Here is a 22,337-nt window from a genome sequence, read left to right as displayed (position 1 = left end):
GCAGGAGGATCATGAGTTTGAAGCCAACTTGGGGTACATAGCAAGACCCTGTCAAAGAAGAAAGAAGAAAGAAGAAAGAAGAAGAAAAAAGAAGGAAGAAGGAAGAAGGAGGATGAGGAGGAGGAGGAGGAGAAGAAGAAGAAGAAAGCTAGGTTACTTATTTATTTTTGCAGTACTGGGATTTGAACTCAGAGCCTTGTACTTGCTAGGCAGGTACTCTCTCACTTGAGCCACACTGCCAGCCATTTTTGCTTTGGTTATTTTGGAGATAGGGTCTTGCTTTATTTATATGCCTGGGGCTGACCTGGACTGGTATTTTATTTATACTTCCCTTATGGCTAGGATGGCAGGCACACCTTGAACTATCCTCCCCATCTCTGCCTTCTGAGTAGCTAAGGTAACAGGTTCAACCCACAGTGCCTGGCCCAAAAGAGGTCATTGTGAACAAAAAACACTCTGAGGGGCCACACAGCATGGAACCTGTTCCTTCAGCTAACTGTACCCAGCCTCCCTCCATCCCCACTCCCTCCTCCCCTCCCTCCCCTCTCGTACCACTGTTCCACGCGTTTCTACTTCAAGATCAACTTGTCTCACTTCCACGTGTGGGGGAACATGAAATAGATTTGTCTTTGCCTGGCTTCTGTCACTTTGCTCACCAAGCCTGGGCGCCTCGTGGAGGAAGTTATGTTATGAACTGTGCGCCTCATGTGGCCAATCCTATTCCACTCTTTGCTCGGGCCTCTAACAAGGTCAGTCAATTGTGTGTCCCAAGGTGCAGGCCCTTGAGCATGCTCCTGCATGTGGGTTCTTGATGGATCTCTTCTTCTCAATTCTCCCTTTACCTGGGAAATTTGTATTTATCTTATTCTTATCTTTCTTCTTTTTTTTTAAGACAGGCTAGCCTTGAACTCTCCATCCTTCTGCCTCAACGTTCCACGAGCTGGGATTACAGGCATGCACCACCATGCCCAGCTGGTTATCTTAAATATTTTTGGGGGAAGCTGCTTCCACTTCCCTTAGGAACTAGATTGCACAGGATGGCAGTCACATTTTCAAACCTTAGAACACATTTAACAAGGTCAGGTTCTCTGATCTGGTGCATGTTGGGACACTTGTTAGTTTCCAGTTCTTAATTCCAGACCTGCTAAACCAGCATGGGTCAAGACAGGTCCTGGGATCTCCAATTGTCACTGATTCTCCTAAGCATTCCTGAGACACACCAACGTTTGGGAGCCAAAGCTTCAGAGTCAAGTAACCCTAAACTCAAATCTAGTTTCCCCGATCTGTAACAGGCTCTTTGTTTCTCCAGGTCCCCCTTTCTCAACCTTAACATGGCCCTGGTGAGAATCCGATGTGATGCCTGTAAGTGGTAGACATCCAATACACCTGGGGGGCAAACTGTCGGGCTCCCAAAATGCTAGACAATGGGCCAGCAAAATACAGTGGAACCCACACAATGGGATATTAGTCATCCGTCAAAAGGAAGGAAATTCTGCCTCCTGCCGCCACCTGGATGAACCAGGTAAGGACTTGATGCTGAGAAGTCTGTGCGATTCCACCTGGAGAAGGTCCCTACCAGAGTCAAAGTCACAGAGGCAGAAGTGGAAAGGTGGAGGGGTGGCTGGAGGGAGGGGACATGGACATGGCGTTTAATGAGCATAAACTTTCAGTGTGAGCAAATATAAATGTCCTGAATGTGAATGGGTGGCGGTGACGGCCACACAGCAGTGTCACTGTGCTCCGTCTCCTAAACTGCACACCTAAAAAAAATGGTTAAAATGGTGAATCGCATATAGATTTTACCACAATAAAAAATTACACAAATTCTATTATTAATGACAACAGCAATCAAATTTTACTTTTCTCTGTTCATTCCCCACCTTGACCCCTCAAATCCTCTGCAATCAATTTAGCAAGAAAGCAATCTAGCAGGAAGAAGGAAAGATGGGTGAAGAAAGGGAAAGAAAGAACAGATTCCAGCCCTCACGTCAGACCAAAAAGTCCCCCAGAAACCACTGAATTCTTATCCCGACTGTGAAGGGAGCTTACAGAACATCAAATATTAAAAGGGTAGGGAACCAGCATAGTTTTCCATATAAATGAATCTACTTACATATAGGAAGATTGCTTTTCAAATTCAAATGGAACTATTTTTTAAAAGGCTTCCTATGAGCTGTGTCTCTCCTGGTGCTGACACTTCTGACTGTTGTCATGTTCTGCTGAGGTGCCTGTTGGCAGACAGCCCAAAGCACTTGGTAATGGGCCCTCCAGATCCTAAGTGAAAACGGATCAAAGAACTGGCAGTGGCAAAGACGGGCCTGAAACCAGCTCCGCGAGGGGTGGGGCTGGCTATTGTCCCTCTTTTGTGGGAACAGCTGCTTAACGGGGCCTTGAAGCGGCTGTGATGACAATATGCTCCGTTAACAGAAGCCGGCTTAAAGTTCTCCAGGGGCCTCCAGCCTTGCGTTTTGGCACAGGGCTGTGTCAAACCTTTTTGAAAATGTCTCCTTGACATGGAGGGTGAGGATTGGTGTCTGGAATCTCATTACAGTCCCATGCGTCCCTCTACTGAGCTCTGGTCCCCCCACTTCCTGGCTGTTGCTAGTGAGAGCTTCCCCCGGGGTCAGCCTGCACCCCAACTTTGAATCAACCCAGAGAGACCGCTCTCAAGGTGTGGTGCCAGTTACCTGAGGGGACCTGGGTACCGGATTCCTGGGTCCTGTGGAGCAGATCGTTTATTTACCTGCAGAAGGACAGGCCTGCAGGATCCCTTAGGACCACTTAGTTCTTTTAAATGGTAAGGCACCACCCAGCAATTAGTCTTCATTGTTCTCTGCTCAGGATGGCATCACCTGCTTAAGGCGAGCCTAAGCACTGGGGTTGGGAGACCATGACCCATCTGATCCTTGGTTCCACTGGGCCAGGGGAAGGAAGTGTCCCAGGGCTGGAAACTCTGGTCTTCGATCTTCTCTGTCCCTTGTCTGCCACAAGAAGGGGAAGTGAGGATCAGACAGGCTAAAAGCATTACACCGCAGTGACCTGACCAGTAGGCAGTGAGGCCAGGACACACCCTGGGGCTTGTAGACTTCAAGGTCTATTTGTTTTTGCAGCTGGTTCTGTTTTCACTTGTACCCCACCCAAAGGAAATGGGCAAGTTTCCTTTCCTAAGGGGAGGGGACATTGGCTGCTCCCCCAGCCCAGCACCTTGCTCTCTGCTGGTTGGCAGCTCCAAGGGCCTCTGGGCCTCCATCTCTGCAAGGAAGGAAGGGTGGGGAGGAGGGAGGAGTTTGAATGAATATATGCATGCGCTCTTCCCCTAATCACCAGAATGCATTTTGAAGAGAGGTGAGCGGAGGGATTAGCGGCAGGACTCCCATTAATGCTAACTTTATTTCAGTAATGAGGTGTCAAGGTATGGGACAATCACAGTGGCTGATACGGTGATGAGTCTGCCTGCTGGGGGGTAAGGGAGGGGAGATAGGAGCAGAGCTCCAGGCTGGGGCCACCTGACAAGGAAGAGGTGGCAGGAGCAAGACAGAGAGGAAAAGGAGGTGAAACCTGCCCAGGGCAGAGTCCCTGAACGTCGCCATGAGTGCTCAGAGAGGCCAGGCCTGAGAGGGACACTGTGCGTGCAATCTGATCCTCATGGCACAACCACGAGCTGGGGGCGAGCTCATTGGAATCTGAGTTTGAGAGAAGTTAAGTAACTTGCCCCAAGCTGCACAGCTAGAGGAAGAGCTGCGATTTCTCTTAACCCCTGCACCTTACAACACTCCGGCTTCTCTAGGAACATGCAGAGAAATAGCAAGTGACACCAGGAGCTAAAAAAAATAGTGGCACCAGCAGAAGCAAGAAGGAGCTGTGCACAGGGAGTCTGCCCTGCAGCGCGGGTTAGCTAATCTGCAGCTGTCCTTCAGCCAAGCTCAGAGAGGGGAAGGAAGGAGAGGAAGAAAGTCATCCTTCTAACTTGAGCTCCAGCTGCCACCTGCAGCCTCGGGGGTCATCATGCCCCTAAGACTAAGAAGTTTCAGCTCTTTGAACTTCCCGACAACCCCAACACTTCCATGTGCACACGCTTGCACACTAGGCACAGTTAGCTATTAGCAGAGTCTGTGTGTCTCCAAGGGTGGTCGGCAGACTCCCCTGGGTGCCTGGTTAAAACACAGCTTCTGGGCTGCAGTGTATACAGCTCAGTGTAGAGCACTTGCCTAGCACGCAAGAGGCCCTGGGTTCGAGCCCCAGCACCGAGACACACGCACACACATGCATGCATGCATGTGCACACACATACACACACGTGCATGCACACATACACTCATGCACACGCATGTGCGTACACACACACACACACTCTCAGCAGCTGCCTGGACTCTGCCCCAGACCTTCCCAATAGGCACTTCTGGGAAAGATGGGAAGCCGCCCTACTGGAAGCCCCCAGTAGGGGGCTAGGTTTCCTGAAGGCTTCAGGATTTCTAAAACTCACAGGAGCCCAGCGCACAGTCATTTGGATGGTCCTGCCCCAAGTCTGTGACCTTGTCTCCCCACCAGGTATGGGTCAAGTTCCTACATCCAACAATGGACAGAGCATCTCCTTCACACCCTGGAGACAGAGCGAGGGACAAATCTAAGTCCCTGCTTTTGTAAAGCTGGTGTCCCAGTGAGGAAGGCACAGCAAACAAACAGGGCGGTTACCCTATCAGAGCGACATGAAGAAAAGTAAAGCCTGAGACCCAAGAGCAGCTGGACGATATTGCCCCTGGGGAATATTTGACAATGTCAGGGGGACATGGGGTTGTCACCTTGAAGATGCTACTGTCATTTAGTGAGTCTGGGTCAGGGATTCTGTTCAGCATCCTACAGTAGACAGGACAGGGCCCTTCCCAAATGTCACTTGTGAGAGGCTGGGGAGACAGAGCTGGGCAATTCAAGGCACAGCCAGGGAAGGTGTCTGGGGAGCAAGCTTGGAGCACAGACCCTGGGAGAGGAGGATGTCTGTGGACAGGGGTCTCTGGCAGAGAGGACACCAGCTACTTAGAGGTGCCCTGCTGCATGGGGACACATAAGGAGAGCAGGGGACTTCAGGTGCCATGGTACATAGGGTCCCAGCTAGCAGTGAGCAGCTCTCACCAAACCTTCCATGGGCACCTCTGGCCCCTGTGTGGGAAACAGTGGTGTCACTCAGATGAGTGACAAGGGCTAGACACAGACCAGGAGCAGGGGTAAGACGTGGTCTAGGTTAGGGCCATGGGGCTGTGGTATTTGTGAATGGTGACATAGGGTGGGAGTCAGAGAGTAAAGAAGGACTCTAGGAGCTGACCTTTTATTGGGTCCAATCTTCAAGTGTGACCCTGCAAAAAGAGACTCCTAACCCCACTCCTCACCTGGTGATTCTCAACTAGAGGTGGCTGCACCCCTCAGAGGATACTGGAGACCTTTTCGGTTGTCACAACTGGGAACAAGGGCTGCTGCTGGCGCCAAGTGCATGGAGGCTGGGATGCAAATCCATGTCCTAACAGTGCGCAGGACAGCACCGACCACAAAGAACCTGATGCTTGGCCCCCGCCACTCCCTCTTCCATTTGATCCCACAGGGGCATCTCAGTGGCCAAGGTCCATATCAACCACATCTCACTTGCTCCTGACAGTGACACAGATTAGCTGCCTCTGCTGCCGTCAGCTCTGCCACCACACCAATCAAGAGTGTTAGAGAGTAAATTCATTACCCAGCTGTTGGGAACAACTTTGCATGCACACGTGTCTCGGACCCAGCTTACCTGAGAGCCAGCCCTACTGGGTGACTGAGTGGCTGCCAGCCCTCCTCTCTGTAACCCTGACTCACCAGAGCCCGGCCTCCTGCACACAGGCTGAAAATCCAAACACTAACATCAGCAACAACAAAAGGACAGGTTATTTTGTTTTGTGCCCCAATGGCACCAGGCGTTCCCCACACACGAAAATGGCCACCACCTCTTATCTGTGAGGTGTGACATCCCACCAGGTGCTGGGTTTATCAGGTTTGGCAGAAGGAAGAAAACACAGTGTGGACTCAGAGATCCTTTTACTGGGTTACATTTGCTTAAAAACCGGTTTTTCATCTGCAGGTTGTTCTTAGACCTCAAGCAACAAAATAGTAAACTTCCAGGTGGTGTCTTTAAGGAGAGCTAATTAGGACTCTTGGCACTTGTAACACAAAACATTTTACAATTTTATACAAAGCAATTTGCCAACATTAGCTAATTAAAACACCCAGCCTTGCATTGAGGGACAGAGGGAAGGGAGTTGAAGCGTCACTTCTGAGCATCTGCTGTAGGATTAAAAATCCAAATTCCTATTGCTTCTTCTTGGTCAAGGTCCTTCTCCAATGGTGTTTAGCAAACTGTCCAGGAGCGTTTCGAAAAAGATTCCAGCTTTGCTAGCACCTAGCATCTAAAATAAGAGACAATGTGGAAAAGGCCTTGGAGCATTAGGTCTGATCCCATAAGTCAGGGGTCAGCACAGTCTGGCTTGAAGGTTGCATCTGGCCCTCAGCTTGTCTTTGTAAATAAAGTTTTATTGGCACACAGCCAGGCCCATTTGTTTACATTTTGTGTCTCTCTACTCTCAAGCAAAGACCTGCAAAGTTGAAAACACTATCCAGACCCTTCAGAAAAAGTTTGCTGGCCTCTGCACTAAGCCGTCTCTGCACCTGCCCGACCATGACCTTTCATCTTGGCAGGACTCACTGGCAGCCCTCAATTGGGACTTGAGGCGGTTGGAGTAGCAGGTAGGAGAGGGCCTGAGAAAGAGCATTGGACAATTGTGTTTCACTGTCTTTCAAAACTCCATTGTCACCATCCATTCGAGGACCAAAGAGGGAGATTGGCCCCCAATTCCCAGTACCCCCCCATCAGAATGGACGCCCGTTCCTAGTTACTGGCTTGGCTGCTCTCATCACTGCTGTTAACACTAGATTCCAACGAAGCCTTCGAAGAGGTGTTTCTGGTCAGTAGAAAGGTTGTCCAAGGAGAAGGAATTCAAGTTCACCCCTTTAGGGTAAAGGCAAGAACTGAGCAATACCAGAACTCAGCAGACTCTTTCTCCCTTATTTCATTCTGTAAGAATTGCAGGGTCAACACCTCCCCCCCCCCCCGCCCGCAGCTTACCTAAAGCATCGCTCCCTTCCCAGCCCCCACCCACTCAATGTGGGGGTTCCTTCTTTGTGAATCTGTCCCCCTTTTCTGAACACTGCCCCATGCTGGACTCTTCCACACGCCACCGGTCAAGCCTCAGCTCTCTGTGGAAAGAGGTCATGATGGCCTAGAGGCCTAGGATTAAGGGGAAGACGTCAGGGATGCAGTCAATTTCACCTGGGCTCTGAGGCGTCTGAGAGCAGGACCACGTGACCTCTTGGTCTGGGGATGGCAGATCTCTTACATTTCTTGTTTTGTGAGCCAGGGTCTCACTTCGTAGCCCAGGTTGGCCTCCCAGTTCTCCTGTTTTAGCCTCCTGTGATCCTGCTGGGATTACAGGCGTACACCTCCACGCCTGGCTCTCCCCTTCGTTTTCTCCTGGCTTCATAAGCAAATCTTCATTTGCCTTGAGTAACCTGTTCATGAGGAGCCAGGTCCATATGCATCCAGGAAAGACTGCTTTTGGAAGGTGTAGGGAAAGCGCTGCTGGTGACCTGTCCCCTGGTGTCACTTTACAATAAGACTGCTTTCCATGGAGTCCTTACAGCATGAGCTGGTGCAAAACCCAATGGGGACAGCGCCCCCTAGAGGCCAGTACCGTCATTTCAGAATGAGTTTGAGGATCAGAAGGTTCTGATGGTTTGCAAGTCACCCTGGGCAGCAGAACAGAAGGGGCCGTCCCAATAAGGGGGCCACAGGCACCCGGAAGCTTCTGAAGGCCAAAGGATTTGAGGGTGCTTTGAGTAGCCTGCAGGTCACAAATGCAGAGCACTTCAGGGTTTAGGATCATGTGGGGTTAAGCCAGAAACCACTGGTGTGCAATCGTGCTGTAAGCAAGAGGCAGAATTGGGATGTACGTCCAAGTGTGTCTGACTGAGCCCCACAATCTGTGGGCTCAACTCCCACCCCACACAGGCACCAATTCCTTACAAAGCTTCATTGAGATATAATTAGTATAACGTAAGATTCAGATACATCCATCACCAGTCTGGCTTCTTTTACTCCGGGTCTGTCCGGCTATGGCAACCATAAATCCACCTTGGCTTCCATAGATTGCCTTGTTCTGTACGTTTTGTCCCGTTGGAATGGTATGATATAGGCCTTTTGTAACCAGCGTGTGTATGATATTACACAAGTATGATACTTCTTAGCATGATAGTTTCAAGAGTCACACATGTCATAGCATGTATTCATGCTCCACTTTTTTCTGGCTAAATAATATTCCACCATGTGGACAGACCACATTTTTTCTTTGGCTATGGACATTTGGGTTGTTTCTACTTTGTAGCCACTGTGACTAGTGCTCTGTGACCACCCATGAACAAGTTTTCCTGTCCTTTTTTTTTGTTTTGTGTTTGAGACAGGATCTGACTGTGTAGGTCAGGCTGGTCTGGTATTGGTGATCCTCCCGCCTCAGCCTCCTGAGGGCTGGGATTACATGCAGCTGTACACTTTTTTAAATCACATTTTATCTCTTTTATTAGAGACCAAAGGAAAAGCTATAAACACATGCTTCTCTGAGCAATGTTACCAGCACTGATTGGGGCAGCAGAAGCATCGAGAACAGGAGCAGATGAGGGTGGTGAGAAACGGAGAACCTCTGTGTCAGCATACAAAAGCGATTGGTTCTTTCCCTCATTCGATAAGCATCTATCAAAATATCTCCTGTGGGCAGGAGTGTAGCTCAGTGGTAGAGCTGGGTTCAATCCCCAGCACCACAGGAAAAAAAATTAAGGTTGGGCACTGGTGGCTCACACCTGTAATCCTGGCTACTTGGGAGGCTGAGATTGGGAGGATCAAGGTTAGAGGCCAGCCTGTGCAAACAGTTCATGAGACCCATCTCCAAAATAACCAGAGCAAGATGGACTGAGGTGTGGCTCAAGCATCAGAGCACCTGCTTTGCAAGCACAAAGCCCTGAGTTCAAATCCCAGTCATACCCCCCACCCCCTCCAAAAAAAAGGTACCTACACATCTCGAGGTTCCTGGCATGGCACTGATCAGCTTTGCCAACAGATGGTGACGTGGTCCTGCAAGGTTGTGCTAGTACAAGATTGCCGTGAAATGACGTGGACAGAGGGGACTTGTGTGCCTGTGGTCCACTGCTCTGCCGAGGCCGTGAGGGAGAGCAAGGCACGTGGAACAAGGATGCATTTGAACAGCTAAGGGGTAATGGAATTTGCAAGGGCTTCTCCCCAGAATGGACGCACAGGGTGGGGTGGGCACTTGGTAAAGATCTTCATGCCAATGAGGGTCAAAGACTTATCCTCTGGCATATCCATTGCTAGGAAGTTTATCTGCCAGTAAACATGCTAGGACACAGGGATGGGGACATGGCTCAAGTGGTAAAGCAAGCCTTGAGTTCAACTCCCAGTACAACAAAATAGGAAAAAAGTAAAATGGTATGTCCAAAAAAGCACAAGCAGCAAAAACAAAAAAACCCAAAAAACTCAGGAAGAAACTTCATCAAAATTAAACATCTATGCCTCCAAGAACACCATTAAAAAAGTAAAAAGTCAAAAAAAAAAAAACAGAGAAAATATTTGCAAACCAGACCCAGAATATAGAAAGAACTAGAACAACTCAAAAATGCAAAGACAAATCCATGGATGTAGGTGGATATCGTCAAGGAAGACATGCAAGTGGCCGGTAGGTTCCACAAGGATGGCTGGAATGAGAAGAAAAACCCAGACAGTAACAAGTGCCGGCGAGGACATGGAGCAGCCCCGTGGGAGCGAGGTGGTCGCTGCTCTGGAGACTCTGCCGCTGCTCACAAGGGGAAAAAGAGTTACCAGATCTGACCCTGCAACTTCACTCCTGCGGATCCCCCAGAAAACGGAAAATGTGCGTCCACACGAGACCTATATGAGTTTTCAAGCAGCTTTATTCACCCCAGCCGAAATAACCCAAGTGTCCATCAACAGAGGAGTCATAGACAAGATGTGGTATGTGTGTGCACACGCGTGCCCACGTACAGTGTCACATGACGAATATTACTCAGACATGAAAAAGGAAGCACTGACCCGTGCGACCACATGGATGAGCCTCGAGGTTCTTAGTGGAAGAAGCCTGGATGCAAATGACTACAGGTTACAGGACTGCATTTATATGAAAATCCATAGACAGAAAGTAGATTGATGGCTGCCAGGTTTGGGGAGGGCGGATGAGGGGTGACTGCTAATGAATACAGAGATTCTTTGGGGGGGTGAATGGAAAAGTTCCAAAATTGCTTGTGGTGATGGTTTTGCACAATTCTGTGAAAACACTGAAGTCATCATCTAATACACTTTAAATGGATGAATTGCATGGCAAGTGAATTTTATCTCATTAAAGCAAAAAAACAAAAAAATCCCAACTGCTAGATTATTTAACATGGAAAAACATTCCCATTGCATGGCTAGGTGCAAAAGGGAAAAACTCTCAGGGCTGCGGGCTGCTCAGCCCCGGGCGTCACTCCTCGTTAACTTTCTGTTGCTGTGACAAAACACCTGAGAAAATCAACTTAAAAGGAGGAAAGGCTCATTTTGTGTCATGATTTCAGAGGCTTCAGCCCATGGTCACTTGGCTCCATTGTTTCTGAGGCAGAGAATCCTGGCAGGAACACTTCATGGTGTCCAGGAAGGAGGGAGGAGGGAAAGAGAGAGAGAGAGAGGAGAGAGAGATATGGGGGGGTGAGAGAGAGAGATTGAGAGGGAGAGGAGATTGAGAGAGAAGAGAGAGAGAAAGATTGAGAGGGAAAGAGAGAGGAGAGGGAGAGGAGAAAAAGAGAAAGAAAGGAAAGAGATTGTGAGAGAGAGACAGTGAGAGAGACAGTGAGAGAGCGAGAAAGAGGAGAAAGACAGACAGAGAGCGAGAGGAAAGAGATTGAAAGACAGTGAGAGAAAGCAAGAAGAGACATTGAGAGAGATTGAGAGAGGGACAGAGAGGAAAAAGATTGAAAGAGAGAGAGACAGTGAGAGAGAAGAGAAAGAGACATTGGAGGGGTGAGGGAGAGAGAGAGAGGGAGAGAGGGAGAGAAGAGATTGAGAGAGAGGAGAGAGGAGAGAGAGAGAGAGGGAGGAGAGAGTCACCACAACCACGTGCATCCTCTGGGACACACCCACAGTGACCTCCTTCGTCCACCAAGGCCCCTGCTCCTGAAGCCTCACCAGCTCCCAGTGGCTCGTTCCAGCTATAAATCCACCAGTGGACAAACCCACTGACGAGGTCAGAGCCCTCAGGACCCTGTCCCTCCCAGAGGCCGCACCTCTGAGCACTGCTGCACGGGGCCTAGGCCTTCCGGGATCACATGAGCTTCTGGGGGACATTCCAGATCCAGCCCATAGCACCACGTGACTGATACTTCACACAGTGAAATGAAATGTGAGGTCCCATCACCACACACCTATGCACCCTGGGCAGAAGGTGGCCCTGGCCGCCTGACCCCAGTGGGCCTGGCATGTGTCGCTCTTCATCTGCCCAGTGCTCTCCGGGTCACACGCTGGAGCCACAGTCGGGAGCCATTCACCTGTTTACAAGACGTAAAGTATAATGGGGTCCCATTTTCATCTTTATATATTAATATGCAAATGTGTGTGTGTGAAAATAGAAACACACCCGAGAGTAAGAGTGGTCAGTTGTCCACAGATGGAAATATTACAGAAGCTTTTGTTTTTCCTCCATATTTCGTTTTGTCTAATTTTCTACAATGCAGTGCATTACTTTGTAGTCTGAAAAAAAACACAAAACTTATCATAAAATACTAAGCGTATCTTCCATCTAAAGCCCACAAGAGAACTTGACTTTAGACATTGCTTTCTTTGAGGAAGCAGTGGTGTTAACTAATAATTGCATCATCATCAGGGCTTATTTCCCTTTTTGCCCTTCCTGCCAGGAAACTCACCTGCATCGGCTGTGCTGCTGTCTTCTACTTGCACGTCTGCCTTCTGTTTTCCATGAGTTCTAATTCTACTTTACAAGCCCAGATGACATAGGTATGCATTTCCTTGAATCTTTTTTTTGGAAAGACAAAAGAACCACAACTAGTAAAGTTCTATGAATGAGAGAGGAAAAAGTAAACGGCAGCCCGTGGTTCTGGAGCTTAAAAGACTAGCTTTGGCGATCTAAGAGGCAGTTTATCCAAAGGGGGACAGTGGCGTCAGTGCCTAAGGACGTTCACTGTGTTTCCAAAGCCAGAAGGTAGGATTGTGTCAATGTTAGGCTGCCTGGCACAGAGTGAGGCATACAGTAAGCGCTAAATAAATACCTGCTGAGTGAGCGGTGAGGGCCACACTTCAGTGCTAGCACCCCACAGGGTCACCAAGTGTGACCCAGGGTTTTTCTCCCTCAGCACTACTGACATTGGGACTGGGCTTTTCTTTGCGGTGGGCTGCGCTGGGCTCTGTGACAGTGTGTGACAGCAGGGCCCTGGCCTCTACCTGTTACAAGCCACGGCACAGAGACTCCTCGTCAAGCCAACAATGTCTTCAAACCTTGTCGAATGTCTCCTGGGGAGTCCAGTCTCCTTCCAGTTAAACGCCACTGGTTTAGACTGACATTTCCCAGGTTCTGGAGGCCACCAACTAGAGGCTAAAAGGGCCCAGTGTCACCTTGGTCACACCCTTCACAGGGGTCACGCAGGCCCAGAAAAGAAGAACTGCACAAAGCCAGGAATGCCAGCTGCACACTCGGTGTCCTCCCTTCCCTGCTCCATGCTGTCCTCCTGCTTTGTCCATCAGCTCAGAGCTCCGCACCCCGAGGACCCCAAGGACCATGGCACTCAGCTGCCAGAGTCATTTTCTCCAGCTTCTAAAGGCAGGAAGGTGAAGCTCAAAGTGAAAGCAGGAGTCTCTCCCAAGGCCTGTCTCCTTGCCTTGCAAATGGCCACCTTCTCCTTGTGTCCTCCCATGGCTGTCCCCTGGCGGGTCTCCCTCTGTGTAGGACACCAGTCACATAGCACTGGGGCCCGCCCTAACGGCCTTCTTTTAACTTAATCACCCTTTAAAGACCCCATCTTGAAACCCACTCACACCCTAAAGGAAGGGCCAGATGTTAATCACCACGTCAACACAGGGGTTCTGGGGTAATGCCAGTCTTCTTCCAGAACATCCTGCCAGCCCTTCCTGGCAGGGACCAGCTGCGGGAAGGTGGGACACTTTGCTTAAACCAAAGATGACTCGAACCCCAAACCGAACAACAAACTTCAGGACAAACGCCAAGCCTGCCGTCCTCCACCGAGGGCCGTGCTTGGTGCTGAGCCCAGGCTGGCACACTCTGTATTTGGCACAGCTCCCACAGGAAGCAGTGAGAAGATGGTCTTGTCGTCACACGGTGCACAAGCGGCACCGTGGGCCCCAGGGTCACTTGGAGTGGAGTTTGCACGTGGCCCCTCCACCGTGTGGCCTTGAGCCGACAGGAACCCGGGTGTCTGTGATTCCTCTATCCACAAAGATGGATGGGAACGGAGGCCTTGGAGGACAACGTGTACACAAGAAAGCAGAGTGCTGCCCAGGGGCACCCCAAACACACACTTGCCACTGTCCTTTGTCCCGATGAGGACGACAAAGAGACCTCGCCTACATTTTTGTCTCGGTGGATGGCAGAGGAAGGGTGGCCACAGGCAGTGGTTCAGCACGAGCCCCGGATCCATTTCCTCCTTCCCAGGGCTCCTTTCCCAAGTCCCTGTCCACAAACTGCCCCCAGGACCCAGGACAGAGTCCTCATTGGCCACCACCAGGTGGCTGTCCAGTTAGAACAGCTTCCCTGTTTTCAGCAGAGGGCGCTCCACACAGGCAGGACCCACCATCGCTGCACAGGCTGGGGTTGAGGACAGAAAAGTCTATGCAACTGGTGCCACCAAGTGGCACTGACGGCAATCGCTGCATGAGCGACCAGCACAGTGCTCTCTCCCCCGCTCTCTCTCCATCTTCTCTTCCCCTTCTTGCCTTGGAATCACACCTACAGGTGTCACTGACGTCGCTGTCCTTCAGTCATATCTGACTCACTCCGCAGTTTCTCCCGGTGCTAAATCAGGTCAACGAGCTTTTTTGTGTCAAACAAATGAGCCCGGCCAACCGCTCAGCTGCAGTGAGACGATTTCTCTCCGTCTCCTGTGTTGGCTTTTAGCAGGCTGCACCCAGAGCCAGGCAGGTTCTGATGGCTCAGACAGAGCCTGAAGGGCTCACCCTGAAGGGCTGCCCAGATATGTACCCCCAGGGGAAACTGAGTCCTCCATTCCTCTGGAAGGACTCACCACATACCCCAGCTACAAACAGTGCCTGCCCAGGGCCACTTGGGGACATCTTTAAAGCTGGAAACTCTGCACAGCCTCTAAATCCACCATGTGGGGCAGATACACGATGGAGCCAGCTGGCTTTGGTGACATTTGGACGGCCTTGAGCACAACCATCTTTCCACAGTGATATGTAGCCCGTAAGATGGTCCACGGAGCCTTCCCTGGCTTTTCATTTTTGAACTTCTGCATTTAGTGACTCATCAGAATAATTCACATGCTTGGGAGATCTGGAGCGAATTCCCTGGCATAGGACAGGGGCAGCCAGACACCAAGGTGCAGAGTCTGCCATGCTGTTTGGTCCTCAAGGTACGTGCTCAAGGCAACTCAGCTATGACACGCAAATACCTACACTTTAGTCATAAGGAATAAAAGGACTTCTTTCCCCACTGTGTGAAATCGAACTAGGAAAAAGGATGCCATTTTGTAATGCGCAGTCAAATTCATGCGCAAGTGTAAAGGTTTTGAACCTTCAATTTTAAAGGTGGTGTGGTAAAAATGGAATGCGTCCTTTCCTGCTCTGGAATGAGTTAGCTCTAATTGGATTAAATCAATCTACCAGGAAGCAATCATTTTAAAATAATAATGTACAGCAGGATTTCACCTTTATTTACGTATAAACACAGAATACACATTTATGTACAAAACACAGGTGAAGCTCTCATTGGAACTTGAACCAGTGGTTTTCTTTTGGGGGCAAGGAAGCTAATTTGGTTCAATTTCATTTTCTTCCGGAGAGTGTACATTTTAAGGGTTCTGCCTTGTAAAATAAAAGAAAGGAAATTGCTGAGCGACTTCTGGGCGTGGGAAGCCTGTGATACTCCAGGCACCTCAGGTCAGGTACATGTAGCAACTCAGTGCTGTGAAGGAAGGGCTGGCTCCCCCGCCAACAGGCAGCTGCTCTTATGACAGAAAACACCGCAGCTGTCACAGGTGTGGGGCAGTGACACAGGAGAAGGTGGTCCCAGCAGAGAAAGATAAGGTGTCTATTTAAAATTGGGGAAGGAAGAGGCAGAAGTTGGTTGGCCCCAGTTGAAATCGTTGAGAGGAGGAGGGAAACCCTGGTGAAAGGAAAACAGGTGGCTGGTCTCCATGTCTCCCATGAGAATCGAAGTCCCCACAAGCAGGTCACCGGGAGACCCGGGCTTGTCAATGGTGGGACATTTGGCTGGTCATAAAAGTCAGAATTTTGGACCTACAAGATTTCCTAGCAATCACCCTCAACTGACAAATGAGAAAATGAAAGCCAGAAAGGTTAATTTACTGAAGGTCATTCTTGCCAGGGCTGCAACCAACAGAATTAGGGTGCTACTTACACACCCATACTGGTGTCATTGCTATACCCCTGCACGTGCACACGCACCCCTCCTTTGTAAGAGTCAGGTGCGGCCAAAACAGCCTGGAGTCTTGACAACAGTCACTTCTCATTAGTCAAATCCACTTTTGATTTTGGGGTTACCTGCAAGCTCTCTGAGAAGTTGCTATTCAACACCCCATTAGACATCTGTGAATTAAAAAACTCCAAAGACTGAAGTGCCTTACTCTAAAACTTTGAAACGACACCCTTCTAGAGTGAAATGTTTTTGTCTCTCCCGTCCTATGTAGTCCTGAGAAACGGCCTAACTGTATCTGAGTTAAAATAGCTGAATAATTAATTACCTGCTTTGCCTGTTGGTTTTAGCTGGCAAGCTGGTTTCTTCTTTATGAAATCAAGCTCTGCACTCTGGTTTTATAGACAGCGCTGAGCTCAACTCAACATCAGAAATGAATCAAGTAGAGCCTACGAGTGTCACAGCTGGTGTTCATTGAGAGGCAGAGTGGGTGGCACGGATGTGACCACTCTGGTCCTAGCCCAGCAGCAGATCAGACCGCCATGGGCCACTTGCTCCACTGCACGTCTTTGAAAACAGACAACTGAGGAAGAACAAAGACGCTGGTACCCAGAGCTGCAGTCACACCATGAAAACCATGGGGAAAAACACAGCCCAGGAAGAACTTTGCCTTGACCGCCATGCTGTTGTGCCAGAGGCAGGAAAGTGCTCATCCTCCCCCTGCCTGTTATTTTCATGACATCCTTCTTCAGTAAAATGACTAGTCTCCTAAATAGAATCCCCACACCACTTTCCAATGCCTACCCCAAGTCACTCCACTCCCTGGGGCTGATGCTTGGGCTAATGCTCCCTTCTGCAGACAGGAGGGGTCTGACGGGGAGCGTGGTGAGGACACGGTGGCAGGGCAGCAATGCTGTGCCCTTGAGGCAGCACTGAGCTCCTGCAGACCTGAGGAAGTAACTCGTCCTGTGGGGATTGCAGCATAATTTAATCAACAGCTCTTCAGTGCAGCAGAGAGCAGGCAGGGAAATAATGAAGTCGGCACTGGGTACTCAGCTTTCTCTCTGCGCAGCCTCAGGGGCAGATGTGACCCCAGAGCTGGGCTCCCCGCCTCTGCCCTGTGGACGCCTGTGGCCATCGCGTTCTATGTCGGGGTAGAGGCGGCATTCTGGGCACCGAGGGGCGGTGAGCAGCATTCCCCTTCCCCTCCAGTTGTGACAAAAATGTCTCCAGGCACTGCCAGGTGTCCCCCAGGGGGCAAAACCGTCCCTGGTTGAGAACCACCACTCTACATTTACTCGAAAAATTAGTTTATGAAAATGTGAACGCTTTGCTTCTGAGTGTCCCAGGGCTAAAAAGGAAAAGAGAAAGGATTTCAGGCTTTGTTCATTTAAAGATGCTCTTTAGTAATCAGGGAGAAAATACTGATCAAGCCACGAAGAAGCACTCACCATATATGAATGATAAATGGCCGATTAAATAAATACAAATTAAGAGCACTTTTATGCGTTAACTTGCGGACCAGGCTTACGGACAGGTGCAAGCAATAAATCCTCTTTTGCAGCTCAGAATTCATGGTTCAGTGTGAGTTCTCATTCATATAAGCAGCAGTATGATGAAAAAATAGTAAGAGCCTGGGGCGTGGTGCTTGCTTAGCCAGCGTGAGGTTCTGAGTTCAAATTCCAGTACTGCCAAAATGGTAGTAATAATGATAAAATTAATACAAATGAGAACACTGAAATCCTTTAGCAAAGCGTTCAAAACCCAGGGTGGCAGGGAATGGCAGAGTAGCATTAACTGTGAAAATAGTCCAGATAAGCATAAACAAGATTGTAAATAAAAGCTTACCATCTCAATGTGCTATTTGTAGTAGAAGAAAAAGAAACCCTAGCCAACAAGCCAAATGTCCCCTGGAGGGGGTCAATGACAGTACTGAGACCTATGAAAGACACTATGTGGCCATGAAAATATCCTATCAGGTTATTTTCCAAAAGGACAAAATGCCCAGGTTTTTGCCTAGAAAAAGTCATAGGGGAAGAGAAAACGGGCTGGTGTGTGATTTGGATGTCAGAGATTTCTCAATCATCTGAAAATTTTTATCATTAGCATGAGTTTTTACGAGTAGTAAGAAAAGTGATTAACAAGAGCCCAGTAATTACCACCCTCTAATCCCTGGAGCCCATGACCCCCCCCAATCCCTGCCCACTTGACACTGCTCCAGGAGTTGCAGTCCCAAGCAGCACCCTGGCTCATGCTGACACTCCTCAGAAACCCTGGGAGGGGATGCTGTGATCCCATTTTACAGATGAAGGGCCTGAGGCTTCACAGCACCTCACTAACAGAGGCTGTTATTACTAACAGCCTCTCCATACACTGATGACTTCTCCACAGACCCCAAGAACAGGAAAGCTCGCTCACAATCCTGCAAATTGCAACTGCACCCAATGCTTCCCTTGGAACCAATGTCAACTGAGTTGTTTCCCCTGTGTCAGGCCTTGGGGGGAGCACGCTCAGGAGTGTGATTGCTGCTCCCGGGGCCTCTGCTTCTCCAAGAGCCCTGGGGCTCACCTTTAATACCAGCATCTCAGTGTGTGGCCATGGTGTGGGAGCCTCTTCCCTCTGCTGTGTGTTTTGTTTCTCTGGGAAGATGGCATGAGCACAGTATTTAAACAAAAGCTTCAGAACAGAGGGAAATGCTTTTGGTAAAAGCAACGGTGCGGCCTAAGGTCAGAAGATTTCAAAAGTCTCTGTGTCCTATGTGGAAGGATCCATGGCAGGGCACGTGGGTGTAAATGGAGTTTACTAAAGTTCCGGAAGGGAAATACAGGTAGAATCTGGAAGCAGGAGAGCGCTTCTCTTTTTTTCTTTTTGTCTTTTCTTTTTTGGTGCTGGGATCAAACCCAGGGCCTCACGCATGCTAGGCAAGCGCTGTACCACCGAGCTACATCCCAGACTGAGCGCTTCTCTTTTCCAGGTGCTTTTAAAACCTACGATAACCTACAGGAAGACCCAGGAGATTCCCATCCAAGATCAACGAGTAGGGAGAGGCATGGGTGGTCCCTGAGTCAATCTGAAATGCAATATTAAGTCATATATTTTCTATGAGTCCCGAACTTTCCCTAACTCGAGCCTGCCTCACTTCGAGTTACCCAGTCACCTTTAAGTCTAAGTAAGACACTATATAACCCATTTTCCTGAACTAAAGGTGTTTTCATCCCTTCTTCGATCTTTGCCTGAACTGCCAACACGTGCTTTGCAAAGCTCTGAGTACACCAGATGATGACACAAGGTCCTCAACTGTAGACACCCGGTCAAGGGAACCAGAAACCAAGCAGAGAGAACAGAACAGCAAGGGGCCCTGGCACATGAGGCCAGAGAGGGTGCGCCAGGTACTTGGGAGATGGCTTCATTCAAAAGTCTCCACCTCTGAATTAAGTGCAAATGCAAGCAGATTTTGCAGGCCACTATGCACTTCCAGGGAGGCAGTGTGGGGAGATTTGGCTCTGGAACTGGTGGGGGCGGTGGGAAGAATAGCAGACCAGAATGGGAGGTGAAGCCCTTGTTTGGGTTCTGTCATTATACCTCAGCGGGGACTCTGCAGGTCACCTCACCTCTTGATTTCCCTTATCTACCAAGTAGAAATTCAAGCAGACCTTACTGTGGACCGTGAGGATGCAGTTCCTGTGTGAGGTCACGGAACATGTAGGATGCGCTGTTTAAGTGTGAAGCTGACCCGAGGTTCACACTACATCGGCTGCTGTGCTCAGGGGTCAGAACAAGCTCTGAGAAGAGGGCGACACCAATGTGAGCCAAGGGAAGATTGACACGGCAGCTACGCAGAGTGGCTGCGCAGACAGGTCACAGGGCTCTCGTCTGCCTCCACACTGCTGAACTCAGAGAATCGAAGGCTCCCATGCAAACAGATTTGTTGACACCTAAGGCTGAAGGCTCCATGGAAAAATTAGAAAATTGGGCTGGGGGGCATGGTTCAAGTGGTAGAGTGCTTGCCAAGCAAACAAGGCCCTGAGTTCAAATCCCAGAACCCCTGCGCACGCGCGCACACACACACACACACACACACACACACACACACACAGATCATAAAACACTGCTCCCAGGACAACTTGAGTATCGGGAAACATGAAGACCTGGCCCACCTGGAGACTATGGACAGGAACAGCACGCGTGCTTTCTTCACTGGGAGGTGTCTTGATCTTAGGACCAAATACTCCAAGTCTGGAGCCCAATGCACTTTAAGCTCATGGATCCGGGGCCTGTAGCAGCCTATGTGGGCGGCTCTCCAGCCAGGAGAACCACCACCTCCATGGAGGTGTGGGGGAGGAATGTGCAAAACCTCTGCAGGCCTTCCATGGGAAGGTGGGCTTCTGTTCTTCACAAATCATAGGGAACCCAACATTTGTGTCTGCTACGCCCCTGGGAGCTGCGGCTCCGGAGGAAAACCACATTGCACAGGCTGCTGATGCACTGGCTGCTTAGCAGCCCATGGCCTCGCAGTGGCCTCTGGGACAGACAACAGGGGAGGCGTCCCACACCAAGGCTGGTGACTGACTGCAGCCGGGACATGACAGCGGACTCCACCGGACAGCCCTTGGGGACTGGTGGACACGGTGCTTCACCTCAGATACAGGAGAGGCACACGGGCCACTGCTGAATGTTCTGCTGAGGCTGAGGATGAAGCCATGTCTTGGGGTTTGGGGTAATTTCAGATGAAGGGACATGTTAAAGGCTGACTTTTAAGATGTTGTTGAGACAAAACCAAAAGTAACTACCTAGAGAGAAGACCCTTGGAGTGAAGGGATGACTTAGTTCTTGTGACTCGACACAAGGACACAACACAACCTCCTGGAGTGTATTCAACTAGAACAGAAGGCACTTCCCACATAACCTCGCCTTCCCACTATTCCAGAGGCGTCCAATAAATAATCGTACAGTGTACAGTGAGGGGCCCGGATCTCAGGGCCCTGCACAGGGGCCAGGGTCACGTGCTCCAAGAAGACCAGCTCCTGCCAGCGGGGCCCGCGTTCTTTCCCAGGGGTGAGGCCGGAGGTGGCGCTGTCATCTGGCACCCAGTGCTGAGAGGAAATGTCAGGGCCACGGTGTCCAGTACTCCCTGTGCCCTCGCAGTGGAGTGGCCTGGGCGCTGTGGTCTGGCTCCAGATGGGTTCTGCAACGGGCTCCTGCCCAGGTGGCAGCCATCAGGCAGGGAAGAGCTCGGGTGGACTCTCTCCATAGCAGTACTTGGCTATGGGGTCCCTGTAGGTGTTCTCATGCTGTACGCTCTGTGGACAGGGGAGACAGGAGCGGGTGAGAGGCACAGAGCCGCACACCTCCCTCAGGAGCAGGACAGGAGGGAGCAGCAGCCTCCACACACCCTGAAGGAGGCTGGCCCGCTCCAGCTCCAAATGTGCCTAGAGGTTCCATGAACTTTCTGGAAAAAAGAATGCTGCTGCACACGGAACGCCAACAAGGAGTCTGAAAATGGACAGACCGTCTCTGTGTGACTATCTCTTCTTCTGTCCACCAGGGTGCTTTTTAACAACCTGGTTGTGACCTTGATGGCTCAAGACAGTATTTTTTTTCTCAGATTATCTGAAACAGATTAAATAGGTGTTTCCACCTGGCTCCGTGCTTCAGAGGATTCAGCTCCCGGTAAGAAGTCCCGCAGAGAGACTGTCAGGTGCTCTTCAAATCGCTTTATAGAGATCATAGGCCTAAAGGTCCTGTGCACGCGCCAGCCCGCCAATACCCGCCAATGCCACCCAACGCAACCCAACACCTCCCAACGCCCGCCAATGCCACCCAATGCCTGTCTATGCTACCTAATGCCCACCAACGCCCGCCAATGCCACCCAACGCCCGCCAATGCCACCCAATGCCCGCCAATGCTACCAAATGCCCACCAATGCCCGCCAACGCCACCCAACACCCGCAAATGCCCGCCAACGCCATCCAACACGGGCCAATGCCACCCAATGCCAGCCAACCACCGATGCCCGCCAACACCACCCAATGCTCACCAATGCCCACCAATGCCACCCAATGCCACCTCAGCTCACTTAGCTGGGCACACTGTGCGTGGGCCCTAGACAGACAATCCTTCCTGAGGGCTCATTTTTCAGCAATTTGTTTTCAGACAAGCAACTTGAGTTTCTGGCTAGGCTAGGGTTCATTAATTAGCCGAGGCCCGGTGCTAAGCAACTAAAGTGTAAGTATTAATCGATCTAACGACACACAGCCAAGCCGCCTTCTCCCTGGGGGGCTGAATGGCAGGGGACTCTCTATTTACAGTAAAACAGCAAAGTTGGAGAGCAGAGGAGCGTCACTTAAGATTGGAAGTAAGTCCTGGGTTCTGTCAGTTGGGGACAGGGCCAAAGTGAGTCCCGCCCAGTCCTCCTCATTTCCTTTAGAGCTGGTTCAAGTGGAAAACCGTGCAGGCAAACGCAACCAGGAACTTCTCAATGGTCCTAAGGCTCACTACAGCCCCGAAACACTTAGGATGCTCTCAGAGCAAACCTGAGTCATAAAAGAGGCGTAAAATCACAAGGCAGA

At 50.2% G+C, this 22,337-nt stretch overlaps 1 protein-coding gene and 1 pseudogene across 20 annotated transcripts in view; one reads left to right on the top strand and one right to left on the bottom strand.

Annotated features, from left to right (window-relative positions):
* Spring1 (SREBF pathway regulator in golgi 1) overlaps nucleotides 1-22,337 on the bottom strand; it is a 94,009-nt gene that overhangs the window by 55,236 nt on the left and 16,436 nt on the right. For 2 of the 20 annotated variants that reach the window (XM_074060848.1, XM_020162065.2), the window contains one exon: nucleotides 15,025-21,067. The exons of 15 other annotated variants lie outside the window; for them this stretch is intronic. In XM_074060848.1, coding sequence (XP_073916949.1) covers nucleotides 20,984-21,067 — 84 coding nt within the window. In that variant the 3' untranslated portion in view covers nucleotides 15,025-20,983. Of the gene's footprint in view, nucleotides 1-1,811; nucleotides 5,864-15,024; nucleotides 21,068-22,337 lie in introns of those variants that run through there. 3 more of the 20 variants (XM_074060843.1, XM_074060842.1, XM_074060844.1) reach the window with 3 other exon arrangements.
* On the top strand, nucleotides 17,263-17,382 carry LOC141419120 (small nucleolar RNA SNORA40; annotated as a pseudogene).

Source organism: Castor canadensis, chromosome 18, assembly GCF_047511655.1.
Source record: "Castor canadensis chromosome 18, mCasCan1.hap1v2, whole genome shotgun sequence".
NCBI lineage: Eukaryota > Metazoa > Chordata > Mammalia > Rodentia > Castoridae > Castor > Castor canadensis.
This window is presented reverse-complemented; position numbering and strand designations above follow the sequence as displayed.